At 37.2% G+C, this 15,023-nt stretch overlaps 1 protein-coding gene across 1 annotated transcript; it reads right to left on the minus strand.

Moving 5' to 3' along the window:
• Window positions 1-2,054: 2,054 nt before the first annotated feature.
• Window positions 2,055-14,577, minus strand: LOC145991645 (uncharacterized). The gene is made up of 3 exons (XM_083127706.1): window positions 14,407-14,577; window positions 12,217-13,191; window positions 2,055-2,231 (listed from the first exon to the last, which is right to left on the minus strand). The coding sequence occupies exons 2-3, from the start codon at window positions 13,166-13,168 to the stop codon at window positions 2,224-2,226; spliced, it is 960 nt and encodes a 319-aa protein (XP_082983832.1). The 5' UTR covers window positions 13,169-13,191; window positions 14,407-14,577; the 3' UTR covers window positions 2,055-2,223.
• Window positions 14,578-15,023: the final 446 nt, after the last annotated feature.

The raw sequence follows: 15,023 nt of genomic DNA on the forward strand, positions 1-15,023 counted from the left end.
TAACTAAACCATGGTTCGTTCTCCGAAACAGTGTGTTTGCAATTCTAAAGCATGGAAATTACAGGAAATCTATTTGCGGCCATCTGTTAGTATAGTTCCAAACCGCGTCGACTGGCACACAGCCTGGCGTTTAAATATAGAACTACAAGCGCGCATCGCTCTAAAGCAAGTTATTGCATTGGGAAACGATAGGAACAATGGCTGCGTATCCATCGTGTATGCTTACGAAATAAATTAACGAAAGACAGCACTACAAATTTGGTTTTCTTCTAATAAAGGTCAATTCCACGTGGGGAAAATGATGTTATGAGGCGCAAGCGCAGACACTTTCTTGTAGAAGAAGCGTGAAGATCTCGAAAGTCGAGACATTAATAATACCTGCTTGTTGATATAAACACTATTATTATTAATAATATGCAAATATTGTACATTTGACTGCATGCTTTGTACCTCTCTGTGCATGTTGTTGAGCGAAAAAACATGTTAATAGTAAGCATGCTTTCTAAACTTCTAAAAATATGAAGGTACGAGTAAAAATAATTTTAAAATTTACTGTAACATTTCTCCGAGAAGATCATTCAACAATAAAGCGTGAATTGAAGGCAACATACGTAATAAATAATTGAGAAGAAAAAAAATATCCGTGACCAGGACTTGAACTCGTATTATAAAAGACGACACGCTCCGAGAGGTGGTGCCGCTAACCTCTCCACCAAATTACTGTTTGGAGATTGTACCGCCTGGTAGACCGGATATCATGGACACAAATTCTCTAACACAACCTTGCCAAGCGAATTCTAGCAACTACGCTGCTTAATTTCCATATTTGTATGGACGTTGGTAAGCTCTGCCAAACAAAACAAGTATTTTTCTGTACGAATTTAAAAGTTTTATGAATCATATCTTGTTTAATCTGACAGTGAAGTTGCGAGTGTGGAACTTCGATAGCTGCACGAGGCAGCCATGTTGCTTCGCAACTTCCAGTTAGGCTGGTAACTGCAAGAAGAAGTACCAGTAAAGATAATCGCCACCAGAGTTCCAGTTACGAGTTACTGTACATTGAAAAACCGAAATTTTCACTAACTTCCAGTTACGTGCTAACATGAACCTTAACTGAACATTGAAAAACCGGCCCTAAGAATACAGAATTACTGGACGGATATGATGTAATGAAAATTTTGTATCTCCACCCCATCGATTTGTGCCGTAGGCAGGCGTTTCTGCTAAACGTTCCTTTGTAAAGCTTGTAGCTCACTAAGGTAACCCCTAACGCCCCATTAGGTTTCCCTGATAAGCACAGATCTTAACATATGATATTCTATGAACAGACGTTTACCTATATACCTTTGCATCTAAATCATTTCACTCGGAGAAAAGTATTTTCGTTGCTACTGAAATTGTAAGGTAGAAATGCATTTGTACGTACATTAATTTGAAAATTTCAGGCTAGTGAACGCTCTTCTGCATCAGAATGTCTTCCCCATTGTGTATCAAATCGAATCTTTTGTTATATTTTACAGTTTGTTGCAATGATGGTGTAAATTTCCATTTATTTGTAGGCATTATATTTTAATATTTGGAAATGTAATGTCTGGACGAATTTATACTATAATGGTTGCCTGAAAACCATGTAAAGCTGGCCTATTCACAATTTCCAAAACATGAAAACATGTGTATATATTGTGTACAATCTATTTTTCTTAGAATTAACGAACTTTACCCTTTATTATGAATATGATACTGTTCTTATGTGTTTATAAGGTATTCTCTTATTAGCTTTACTTCAATTCCTTGTAATCAAGGGGCGTTACGTACCTTTCAGTCTAACCTGGAATTTTTCCCTTCGCTCCTCACGTCGTTGTCAAAAGACCCCAGCGATCACAAGGCGTGGAAATCTATACTTACCGTACTAGTTGTATTTCACCTTAATGTACGGTATATTTTTGAAAACACACACTTAACAGCAATCAAATAAACTTTAAACTACATATTACAATTATTTTCGACATTTTTCTGCCACAATTAACCCGTTGCTATGGTGATTTGAGCTTGTTGATAAATCTGTCAGTTTGTTAAATGTCGCCAGGTCCTGGTACATTAAGAGTAGTTAATCTGTCCATCTGACACTAGTTGTCTATGACAACATAAATACAGTAGAGCGTCGATTATCCGAACGTCGGTCAACCGAACGACCGCTTAACCGAACTGTGTACTCGCTCACATTCAGATATCTGTAATGAAAAAAGTACGTGACTTAGCTGCTCGTAAGCGTGTAGGCTTGCTTAGACAGACCAAAATAAAGGATGTTTTTAAACGTTAATTTTGTGTACTGTGTGTATTGTTCATGCAAAATGCGTATGTAATATGTACATATTTTTGTTTAATAAACTGTACCTCATACTATATATTCCTACTAAAGTTGCCTTTGTACGTTACTTTGTAATACATACTTAAAGAGATGCCTGTTTTTATGAATAAATTTACTGTACAGTACTTCTTTTTGGCAAATAAACATGTACAGTTCGATTATCCGAACAAACCAGTTTTCCGAACACCCATGTCCCCCAATTACTTCGGATAATCGACGCTCTACTGTATTTGCCAAATTAAAAAGCGAACAAACACAACATTTCAACTAAATAGCATAGAGTAATGTCCAGGTCATTACAGGGGTCCCGGGTTTCATACCTGGTAGAGGCATATAGTGGTTTGGTTCCTACTTTAAAATTGTAGGTCCGGTCCCGATTAGCCTATATGAGCATAAAGTGGACCTAAAGCAACAAATCAATCTAACAATCAATTTCTATACGGATACATGTAATGTTTATACAGAAATGTACGTTATTACTATACAAATTCAATACATTATACACAATAGCGGCGATTGGGTGCCAAACCTGGGGGGCTGGCAAGTACAGTTTACTTTCTCTTGGTAGACAAGGCCTCAAGAGGCCATACATTTTTAAAAAGTCATGTGAAATGAACAGATTTGCATTCAGTTGGTAATTTTCCCACGAGAATTGTCAGTGGATTAGTTATCAACCATGTGTGTAGTTCGTGGAACAATCTGAAAACATCTGTCATTTTTATCATTTAAGAGTACTGTCCCAGCTGCCCCCAAATGTCCTCCAATTCGCCGCCACTGATTATACAACTATTTCTACCAGGTGTATTATTGAGTAGCCTATGTTGCATAAATACAACACTATTTTTTTTAAAATTCTATAACAACAGGTTCACTATTTCTCACACGCATGAGCGCGCACGGATACGCACACACACACACTCACAAACACATATTCAAATGTTCTTTACTATTTTATTCAAACCATAAACCGACTAATAACTTATGTTGAGAAAATCTATCCAAAGAACCAAATTTTTGTGTAACTACGTATGTTGTAATGAAAAATGGGAGTTCAGCGGTAAACCATCGTCCTGCACCCTGTTCTAGGATTCTCTGGAGTTATCGAATGAAATTAAGCGGTAGCGACTCGAGAGGGCTCGACCAAGGAACGTGTCAGAAGAAAGGGGATGCATGGAGGGAACAAAGCTACTGTGGATAGTTGCTCTTCTAGCTAGATTCCTGGGACTGTCCATGTAAAATTGACTAAGCGTTAGTTATTATGCTATGTGGGAAATTATTTTTAAAAACGCTAAATACGCAATTCCCAGTTATCTTCGCTAGTAACTCTTAAAATGACACTTTATATTACAATTTATGCTTGGAATAATTACTATACTTAGTCGCAGGTTGGAGGCACATGGTGGTTCGGATTTCACTTTAAACTGTAGTACCAGTCCCGATTAGCCTTACTGTGCAGAAAGTCAACTTAAAACACTAAATCAACCAACCAACTTGGTCTCAGGAATCTGCGGAGCAAGGCCGCGCATGACGGAAGAGAAGGGGAAAAAGCGAGTGAACTGAGCACAGCAGTGCGCACTGCTTCAAACGGCTGGTAGTTGCATCCACTTCCCTTCTCAAGAGTTCATTGGCCGAGCCCTCTAGAGCATCGTTTCTCAACCCATGGGGCGCGATCCATAGCTGGGTCCTGAGGGGGTGTTTGGTGGGTCGCGAGGTCAGGCTCGAAAATGTATTTGCTGTGTCTTAGAAATCTGTTGCATTTAAATTACTAAGATATAATGTTGTAACAATTTAAATTCAACCCATGTTGTACAGTCACGACCCTATTGAAGAAGCACTGAAGCAAGCCATCCATGTCTGACCACCAAGCGCCTTGTGACTAGACAACCCAACCAGCATTGCAATTCTGCGGCTTTTATACCAGTCACGGGTATACATCTCTGTAAATTGAGTAGTGATGCCAAAGAGAAATACGAGATGAAGATTGTCGATTGTAATGGCTCGTGTTCTCGACATGGAATAATACTCGGTCCACGTTACGTTCCATTATTTAATGTTGTTTGGGAACGAACCTGACGGACTGGGTTCATATTTTCACTCCTTGCATTACAGTAAATTCCATAATTTACAATTATATTAATGCTTTGAACGAAAATAATACCCAGAAAAATATCGAACACACGTGCACACCATTCTTCTCACACACATGCACGTGAAAACAAACACACAAAGCTAAGTTTTAACTTCCAAGTGAATGTCCAAATAACAGTAAATGGAGAAGCACGATGTGCGAAACATGGGATTTTTCACAGAAATAATGCGTCTATTTTTGACATACGTGGTTTCTATTAATAGACAATGTAACAATTATGAGAGAAATTAAGATGCATTTTCGTCTTCAGGTGTTGAGGAAGGAAACAGACTGACTGGAAAAAAGAAAACATGGGGTTATTGATAGAGTGTTGGTTAGCGTACAGAGCTTTCACCAGTGAGATCTGGGTTCGATCCCCACCAACGACAATTTTTTTTTATTCTTTTCTATTAGTGAAGAAGTATGTAATATTGTTTTCTAGGCATTTTGACGAAAGGATACATCAAATTTGTTCGTTTCATCTGTATTTTCATTCTTCTAATAAGTTCTCTATCACAAGGGGATATAGAGATTCTCTATCTAGTCGATAGATATATTCTCAATGGTTCCGTATCTACGATTCTCCAGTCCCTTCCACCCACTTGTCTTATTTATTTACTTTATTCATATCAACTCACGAAATACCATGAATTTAACGAAAACACACAGATATAGTTAGAACAAGAAACACACCTCGCGTCGAAGGTTCCAGACTCGAGTTTTGGCTTTCTTGCGAGGATGATTATTCCTGTGTGTCTGTTTATCATCTTTGTCTAAAAAATATTCCTCATTATTGCCGTGATTAACCTAGGCAGAGACCAAAGCGACTGAAATAACAAAAGTACAGAAAATGCAAGACACATCTGCCTAGGCATGTTATACCTTGGGAATTAGCAATCTGAAAATTAACTTGCGTTTCAGTCGACTACTTGCGAAAGAGTTTCGTGTTGTCTCGTTTGCAGTGTTGGTTATCGTGTCGGACTAGCATGCGCGCATCCCGTGTTCGAGCCCAGCGGAAGGGAAGTGTTGTTTTTTTTTTGTCTAATTTCATCCAATTTTATTTATAAAACTGAGGTTTCTGCAAAACCTTTTGAATTGCATGCCACTTCGTATGTTGGTAATCTGAAAGCAGCAAAGATGAACATTTGATGTTCCGAAGCGACGATGTATTTGTGAATGTGTTGAAAAAAACGCAGTTATTTATTGGGGAAAAGCATGCAGCCACGTGATCATTGAGAACGCTTCTTAGTTGTCAGTGCTAATATTGCAGTAGCTACAGTCTGTCAACACACACCAACTTTCACGTTCCCCGTAAAATGATTACCTTTCCACGTTTCAAAATCATGAGTGCTGTCTAAAGCAATACTTTGATACTTGCGTTTGCATGTTCGAATCTAAAGTAATACGAATTTTTTTATCCAGCAAATGACATTGAAACCATTAATAACTGTTTGCAATGTGATATTGATATCATATATGGAAAGAATAAAAATAAAGAATTTCGCTTAAAACAACTTATAAATATATTAAATTATGTGCATACCTGATCTGAAACGTACGATGCACGATCAGAGAGCCTGAATGTTGCATTGAAAACTGCAGAGAACAATGTTTGACTAATGAACAGTGAAAGGTTTTTCCATGCTCCAATGGGATTTTATTTATAAGTATAAATAAACAAGGGAGAAGGACAGAGGTTGGTATGATGAACTAAATTGTAAACTAAAAGTTTTAATTGAAGAAACAAAACACGTTCACGGTTAAAAATAGGGCATTCAATTTCAGGCACATTACACTAACTTAGGGTTACCAGATCGCTGTAAGGGAAATGTAGGACATGCTGACCCAAAATGTAGGACATTAAGTCAAAATGTAGGACACAAAACATTCCCAGTAAATAATACATATTTCTATAGAACATGTTAGAAAGTAGTTGAAAAATGACACTTTTCAGTTTCAAAAAAATGAATTCTTAATGAATTTTTAAATGTAAAATTTCAAAACTTGTAATCATACTAATCAATGCACCTCTTACTACATGATTTAAGTGGTCCTTCTCAGAGGAGACAATTCTTATCAAAATTTCAGGTTTAGTCAAACTATATTTATTATTTATGTTAGAGTGGACAGTCAAACTCTTTGAAATTATAGGGACCAGTACCAAATATTTTACAGACATTATGAAAAAATAATTTCTCTCGTGAGTCTGTTGTGCTGATTGTAATGAAAGTACTCTCTCAACATTTGAATAATGACCCGTTATGGAAAACAAATATTCAGCATTTACCGTAATTTAAAATGGTTCCAGAAGTTTCATCTTGGGTAGTTTTTAGTTCAATAACAGCGTGTCTACAAAAATAACAAATCCAGAAATCTTGACTTTTTCTGGACTTTTCTAGATCTTTTTCCAGTTTTTCTTAACGTTTATTTATTCGATCCCTACTTAGATAAAGTTGGACATTAGTAATTAAGAAAATAAATATTTATTTAATGAAAACCCCCTACCAAAGGGCCAGTTAAGATGAAAACTGAAGCTGAATTTAATAAGAGAATTAGATCTGCTTTCTCGTATTAATGCATCCTGAACTGTTTTTGGCAGACAAGTGAAGCTTTGGCGTCTGGACTCGCAGCCAGTATAATCTTATGTGGGGCTTGTGTCGGTTGTCCCTATATGTTTGTGACTGTCCCTTCATCCATCTTATCTTACCACCATTCATTCATTTTATCTTACCACCATTCATCCTCATCTTCGCGATTAGCCAAAGGGACAGAAAAATGTGATCTAAAATATACTAAATCAACCAATCAATCATTATGATTGCAAAAATTCTTGACCACAAGAATAATTTATTGCATTTTAATTGACTTCTTGTTGATTTCTTTACTTTTTCTTGACTTCCACGACTTTCTTGACTGGCAGACACCCTGAATAACTTCGCTCTATATACCCCTGCTTTACAATCAAATTATATTGAATATTGAATAACAACACCTTGTTCCATCAGTATAAACCCTAAGGCAAAAAATTCTGCTCAGGCATTGAACAGCGACGTTATCAGAATGTGATTCCAAAACTTTGTTCATTAATTGCTTCCGTTTTCCCGTTTGTTTAATAGCAGGACAAACTTTTTAATTTTTGGGCAGTTACTGAATCGAAATATATTTTACTATTGAGTTTGGAAGCACAGTCCATAGACTTGTAACTTGTATGATTTTTTTCTGTTACATATTTTCCTAATTAATATTATGTGATGCTCAAAATGTAGGACATTTATAATATTTTTCAAATTCCTCCCGCACGCCGGACATAAGGCTAAATTTTAGGAGATGTTCGGGAAAAACGTCTGGTAACCCTACACTAACTGAAAGAGTATTTTCAAAAGTAACAGTATCACCCGTTTTTCACCTTTTTCTCAGTTGTCACACATGTCAATTTCCTCTATATTCTCTGTATTCTCATTGGGACAAACACACACATCCATGCCCGAACCGAGTATTGGTAAGTTTGATACGCGGTTTAGGCACAAGTGATTGGAATCCCACTTTAAACTATAGATCTAGTTTTCTTACTGTGCATAAAGTGGACTTAAAAAGAAAAGAAAAATTGAGGTAGCGTGGTAGCGGATAAGTTTCACGTAAAAAAGGCTTTGGGTTCGATTCGCGTTTTATTGCCCTATTTTCTTTTTAAATAACTCGAGCAACAAATTATTGCATTTTATTTAATAATTTATTGGAGTAAAGGTTACATACATTTTTACTTTATTTTTAGGTGGAAATCTTTACCGTTTTAAATTTTATTTGTAAAAATTATTTTTTACGATAGTTTTTTCACATTTCTCATCATTTTACAAACATACTCAATAAAATGTTATGCCTGGCGAAAAGTATATATTTCTTTCGAGAAAATGATCCAGAAATACATATAATACTATTCACAAGAAATTATCGTAATCGTTTGGAAAACAAAATTCAATTCAAAATTCAACAATTCGCACAGCACATAAATAAGAATGTTCGCAATATTTAATTGAAATATATAGTCGCTCCAGTTAAGAAAAAAAATTGGAGGCAATCAAACGGGAATCGAACCCAGTATCTCCTGCTTGTCAAACTAACACGCTACCACCCCATCACCTGCTCTTCTGTCAGTCGGACAATATAATCGTCTTGTGAGTACGCTTGCTTAAGTTTCTAATCTTCGAAGCTCTTGTAATTTTTGTTGTGTGTCACGGAGTTATGTTTACTGCAACATTTGAGCACACAACATACGTAAATTTTATACACAGAAAACAAGGGGTTTCTGCACGTAATTACGGAGCATGCGCTCTGTCAAGGACTAGAAGGAACCTCGCAAAAGTTACCGAAGCTTCTCTGCGGTGCTGACAGTTGGCCCCGGAGTCACGTGGTTTCTGCTTATCAGTAGACATGACCTTGTGCCTGCAGAACCAGCACACTGAAGTGAACGAAGGTATTTTACGTGATTTGTAAGCTGGAACAAAACATGCCACGCGTTACAACAGACAGAGGTTTGCCTTCAGCTTTGGGACAGACAAACCACACTACGCATATAGACAGAGTATAATGTAAGATAAAAGGAAATTATTTCTCCGTCTCCTCAAACTGACAATATTATTGCCTTTTTTGGAGTTATTTGACCACAGAAACGGATTATATTATTGAAGTCGTATCTCATGTGATGGCTTGGTTCAGTATGCTGATCAGGTTTTCTGACAAAAGCAGGACGAGCTACCCAAGAACAGTAATTTTCTATCTTTTACATCTGCTTCCTTCCTCATACGGTATAAGGCAGACGAGCACATACCACAAATATGTAAGAGAACTATTGCTAATTTGGTAACTTGTCTTGAAATTGAATTTCTGTCATGAACAGCTGCAAAGAAACAAAGGCTTTCCTTTTTAAAGATTACACTGAATAATTGTCATTTAATTAGGAAACTAAAAATGACTTCAGTATCTCCACGCAGTACACAAGAGATTCTAAACACACTCTAAAACATACTACTGTTCGTTTCAACGTATTATTTCAACAAAGAAGACACAAAATAAAGGGCATGCTCAAGAAAAAAAATATGTTTCTGTGATTATCAAGTGCATTACGTGGTTAACATCAAGTTTGGATCTTCTAGTTATCCAATTGTTATTAATTTTGAAAATAGTCTTTCAGTTAGTGTAATGTGCCTGAAATTGAATGCCCTATTTTTAACCGTGAACGTGTATTGTTTCTTCAATTAAAACTTTTAGTTTACAATTTAGTTCATCATACCAACCTCTGTCCTTCTCCCTTGTTTATTTATAGTTATAAATAAAATCCCATTGGAGCATGGAAAAACCTTTCGCTGTTCATTAGTCAATCATTGTTCTCTGCAGTTTTCAATGCAACATTCAGGCTCTCTGATCGTGCATCGTACGTTTCAGATCAGGTATCCACATAATTTAATATATTTATAAGTTGTTTTAAGCAAAATTCTTTATTTTTATTCTTTCCATATATGATATCAATATCACATTGCCAAGAGTTATTAATGGTTTCAATGTCATTTGCTGGGTAAAAAAAAATCGTACTACTTTAGATTCGAACATGCAAACGCAAGTATCAAAGTATTGCTTTAGAGAGCACTCATGATTTTGAAACGTGGAAAGGTAATCATTTTACGGGGAACGTGAAAGTTGGTGTGTGTTGACAGACTGTAGCTACTGCCATATTAGCACTGACAACTAGGAAGCGTTCTCAATGATCACGTGGCTGCATGCTTTTCCTTAATAAATAACTGCGTTTTTTCAACACATACACAAATACATCGTCGCTTCGGAACATCAAATGTTCATCTTTGCTGCTTTCAGATTACCAACATACGAAGTGGCATGCAATTCAAAAGGTTTTGCAGAAACCTCAGTTTTATAAATAAAATTGGATGAAATTAGACAAAAAAAAAACAACACTTCCCTTCCGCTGGGCTCGAACACGGGATGCGCGCATGCTAGTCCGACACGATAACCAACACTGCAAACGAGACAACACGAAACTCTTTCGCAAGTAGTCGACTGAAACGCAAGTTAATTTTCAGATTGCTAATTCCCAAGGTATAACATGCCTAGGCAGATGTGTCTTGCATTTTCTGTACTTTTGTTATTTCAGTCGCTTTGGTCTCTGCCTAGGTTAATCACGGCAATAATGAGGAATATTTTTTAGACAAAGATGATAAACAGACACACAGGAATAATCATCCTCGCAAGAAAGCCAAAACTCGAGTCTGGAACCTTCGACGCGAGGTGTGTTTCTTGTTCTAACTATATCTGTGTGTTTTCGTTAAATTCATGGTATTTCGTGAGTTGATATGAATAAAGTAAATAAATAAGACAAGTGGGTGGAAGGGACTGGAGAATCGTAGATACGGAACCATTGAGAATATATCTATCGACTAGATAGAGAATCTCTATATCCCCTTGTGATAGAGAACTTATTAGAAGAATGAAAATACAGATGAAACGAACAAATTTGATGTATCCTTTCGTCAAAATGCCTAGAAAACAATATTACATACTTCTTCACTAATAGAAAAGAATAAAAAAAAATTGTCGTTGGTGGGGATCGAACCCAGATCTCACTGGTGAAAGCTCTGTACGCTAACCAACACTCTATCAATAACCCCATGTTTTCTTTTTTCCAGTCAGTCTGTTTCCTTCCTCAACACCTGAAGACGAAAATGCATCTTAATTTCTCTCATAATTGTTACATTGTCTATTAATAGAAACCACGTATGTCAAAAATAGACTCATTATTTCTGTGAAAAATCCCATGTTTCGCACATCGTGCTTCTCCATTTACTGTTATTTGGACATTCACTTGGAAGTTAAAACTTAGCTTTGTGTGTTTGTTTTCACGTGCATGTGTGTGAGAAGAATGGTGTGCACGTGTGTTCGATATTTTTCTGGGTATTATTTTCGTTCAAAGCATTAATATAATTGTAAATTATGGAATTTACTGTAATGCAAGGAGTGAAAATATGAACCCAGTCCGTCAGGTTCGTTCCCAAACAACATTAAATAATGGAACGTAACGTGGACCGAGTATTATTCCATGTCGAGAACACGAGAATTTACGATCGACAATCTTCATCTCGTATTTCTCTTTGGCATCACTACTCAATTTACAGAGATGTATACCCGTGACTGGTATACAAGCCGCAGAATTGCAATGCTGGTTGGGTTGTCTAGTCACAAGGCGCTTGGTGGTCAGACATGGATGGCTTTCTTCAGTGCTTCTTCAATAGGGTCGTTACAACCCAGAAGTGTCCGTGACTGTACGTAGTTTAAACTCTACATTTCTGTTATTCGCGCTCTACCATTGCTTTTCACCGGCAACGCTCTGATGTTTAACTCAAGGGAATCTGATATCTGTCGTTCTCATTTCGATCGCAGCATTGAGTTCTTAATTATCTGTGTTTCTTGTTGTTCTGTAATTTGTTTAAGCAAGCGTAAAAAAGGACTTCTTAAATTGCTCGATGTTAGCAAAAATATGAGTACAGACTGGATGCACATCCCTACAAGTAATTCTGCCGACGCCATGCTCATGGATCCCGAACTGAAAAAGGTTGACAAACACTGCTCTAGAGTCACCGCTTACGCAGAAACGTGTTTTCGTTTTCCCGTTGAGAGATTCTCGGGGCAGAGTATAATACAGTATGCACAGAACACTTACTAATAAGCCAACAGCTTAACTGGAACATTATGATCGTCCATTTATTAGCATGTTTTATTGCACTGGATCTCCCTGAAGAAACAAATGTTGCTTTGTTCACCTTTGTGACACCAACAGGTTTGTCTGTAGTATCGGACTCTGACTGAGGCACTACGTATCCAGTTGTAGACTTCATGCTAACAGAAGAAGTATATTTGGCATCTCTAATCGATTTCAATGATTTCAAAGTACTTGTGTTTGATTCTTTGTTCTGGCACGATAATGTACTTTCACAGCTGTGATCGGATGCCCACTTCAGAAATTCAGGAGTGCAGTCCCACCGGTTTCTATCTAGTTTAAATTTTGTTCCTACTGAAACCATAGATGGGTGTTGGAAATTCAAGATCGTGGTCAACTCGTTTCCTCTTAGATCTGCCCTTTGAAGATTTGGAAGATCAGAAAATGCCAGCAAAGATAGGCTGTCGATGGAACACCCACTTAGCTCCAGCTCTTGCAAGGACTCGGATACAAGAAAGGGTCCGTCTTGACTTATCTGGAGCCTATTTTCACTGAGCGCAAGCAATTTGATTTCCTTGTTGCTTTCTAATGCATTGTAGGGAAAAATCTCAATGCGGTTACTCCCCAAAAGTAGATTCTTGAGCTTCTTCAAAGGTCGGAAAGCTAATTCTTCAATGTAGCTAATTGTATTGTTGGTGAGGTCTAGACTTTGAATTCTAGATCGTCGAGAAGGAAACGTGTTGTACTCCAACGCCGTCAGACTATTGTTGCTGAGGTCGACTGTTGTGATGTGGTCGGGTATTGTTGTTGGAATCTTCTCCAGCTTCTGGTTGTAGCAGTCCATGATGGCTTCGTCAGAAGGATAGTAGCAGAGGCATTCCGAAGGGCAAGGGACTGAAACAACTATCTCCGCAAAGAGCAGAAGCAGTAAAGTGTAAACGAACCACCACGTCATAAGTTCTTCGGATTGATTCTTCCCTGGAATTTAGGAAGATAGATTAGTAGACAATTGGGTGAGAGAATTTCATACATAAATATGATATCTCACTGGGAACAGGTATTTTGAGTTACTAAAGTGCTCTAATATGGATCTAAAAGCTTTTCAACCCAAAGGGATCTAGCTGCGAAAATATACATCATCCTCTATGCTCTTAGTATAGGGGAGGTCTAAATTCCTTTAAGGTTCACATCAGGCAATAGATCCAAATTCAGACTGCGAGGAAGATATGAATAACTGTGGCACATTTCCTTGAAAACTCAGGAGCGGCCATTCATCGCAAGAGAAGGATTCGATAAGGGGTGGTGTTACAACTTTACGTGTGTGACATTTTACACATGAAATGTAAGGTTCTAGACATGAGATTGGATTAAAATATTCTTAATGAACTAATTTCATAGAACTATGAAGTATTTTGTGCTGTCTGATAATAATAAATGTAAAGATAACAACAACAAGAACAACAACAAAACAGGATGAAAAGCATTAACGAAAGTGCGTTACGCTTTTAAAATGTAGCAAAGTTTGACTTCATTGTTTGTGAAGCATATTCCAGTAATTCTTGTTGGTAAAATATGCAAAATTAAATGCACTCCAGACATTTTCATCTTAATGCAATTAAAAACCATAATAATTTTAAGATTGATTCATTTTGTTATTTACATGGAATGGGACCCCTTTTGTGGTATTCCCCAATAAAGAATTGAGTAAAAAGAGAAGGGAAGAGAACAACACTTTTGCAGGATTTAATGGGAAGGAACGGGTGTTGAAGAAAGAAACCATGGATAACAGATGAAGATGATGAAGATATTCAGGTCTGTACTTAGAATTTAAAGTAGGATGGGGGTCACTACACTTTGCTCCCACCTGGAATCGAAACAAACACCTTAGAGACTTACCATTTTCTCTTTCTTTTTTTGCATAGACGTTGTTAGTGTGTGCAAATTTTATTTTCCTTTACGAACATGGGCCACACCCTAATTTAGTGTGAAGTACCATTAGGTAAGTACTGATAAATTTCCTCATATCGCGATGGCATGATATCTCCTAAGTGAGTGCTTAAGGAATTTATATTTACATAGAATGACAAATAGAAAGGACTCCATGAGAAGGGGTAGCGTCTGCACGTAGGACGTTTACCACTCATGAATCGTGAATCATAAATTATGATGAATAATTCAACATTTCAAACTTACCTGGGGTGACCCTTTCCGGACACACTCAAATGTCAACCTCCTTTCCACGTAGTACACCCTGCACTGTATTTTGGAACTAACGAGGCTCTGGCGTCTGGACTCGCAGCCTGTATAATCCTGTGTGGGGCTCGTGTTATGTCGTCCAAAGGGATTGTGATTGTCCTTTCATCCTTTTCATCGTATCACCATTTGCGGTTAGCCAAAAGTACCTTAAAAGCGAAGTAAAATACATCATATCAATGAATTAATCAACCTACCCATTCGAAATCCATATTTCTTTAAACAAACTTAAGATTGCATCACTTGAACACCTACATTAGAATGACAATTTTCAACGAGTTATCGATGTGAACTGCATGTCTTGCGAATGATAGATATCGATCGAAAATATCCATATGTCAGTTTCCCACTCGCCACCAATTTTCTCTACATCTGGTTCGGGATTATTACCTCAAGCAATAGCAATTTTTCTTCTCGCCCCTTGTTATTTTCTTCCATATTCATGCAAACTTACGTTCATAATCAGAACTGTGTTTAAATATGCCCACCACGAGTGCATGGCGTTCGTCGTCCCGTCCCTATAGTCGAGAAGAAGTTATTCTTACCAGACTACGTAT

This window comes from Lepisma saccharinum, chromosome 8 (assembly GCF_977018435.1).
Source record: "Lepisma saccharinum chromosome 8, izLepSacc3.1, whole genome shotgun sequence".
Classification (NCBI taxonomy): Eukaryota; Metazoa; Arthropoda; class Insecta; order Zygentoma; family Lepismatidae; genus Lepisma; species Lepisma saccharinum.

Excerpts from the sequence above, each read along its gene's own strand:
- LOC145991645 (XM_083127706.1), bottom strand. The coding sequence starts at position 13,168 with ATGACGTGGTGGTTCGTTTACACTTTACTGCTTCTGCTCTTTGCGGAG.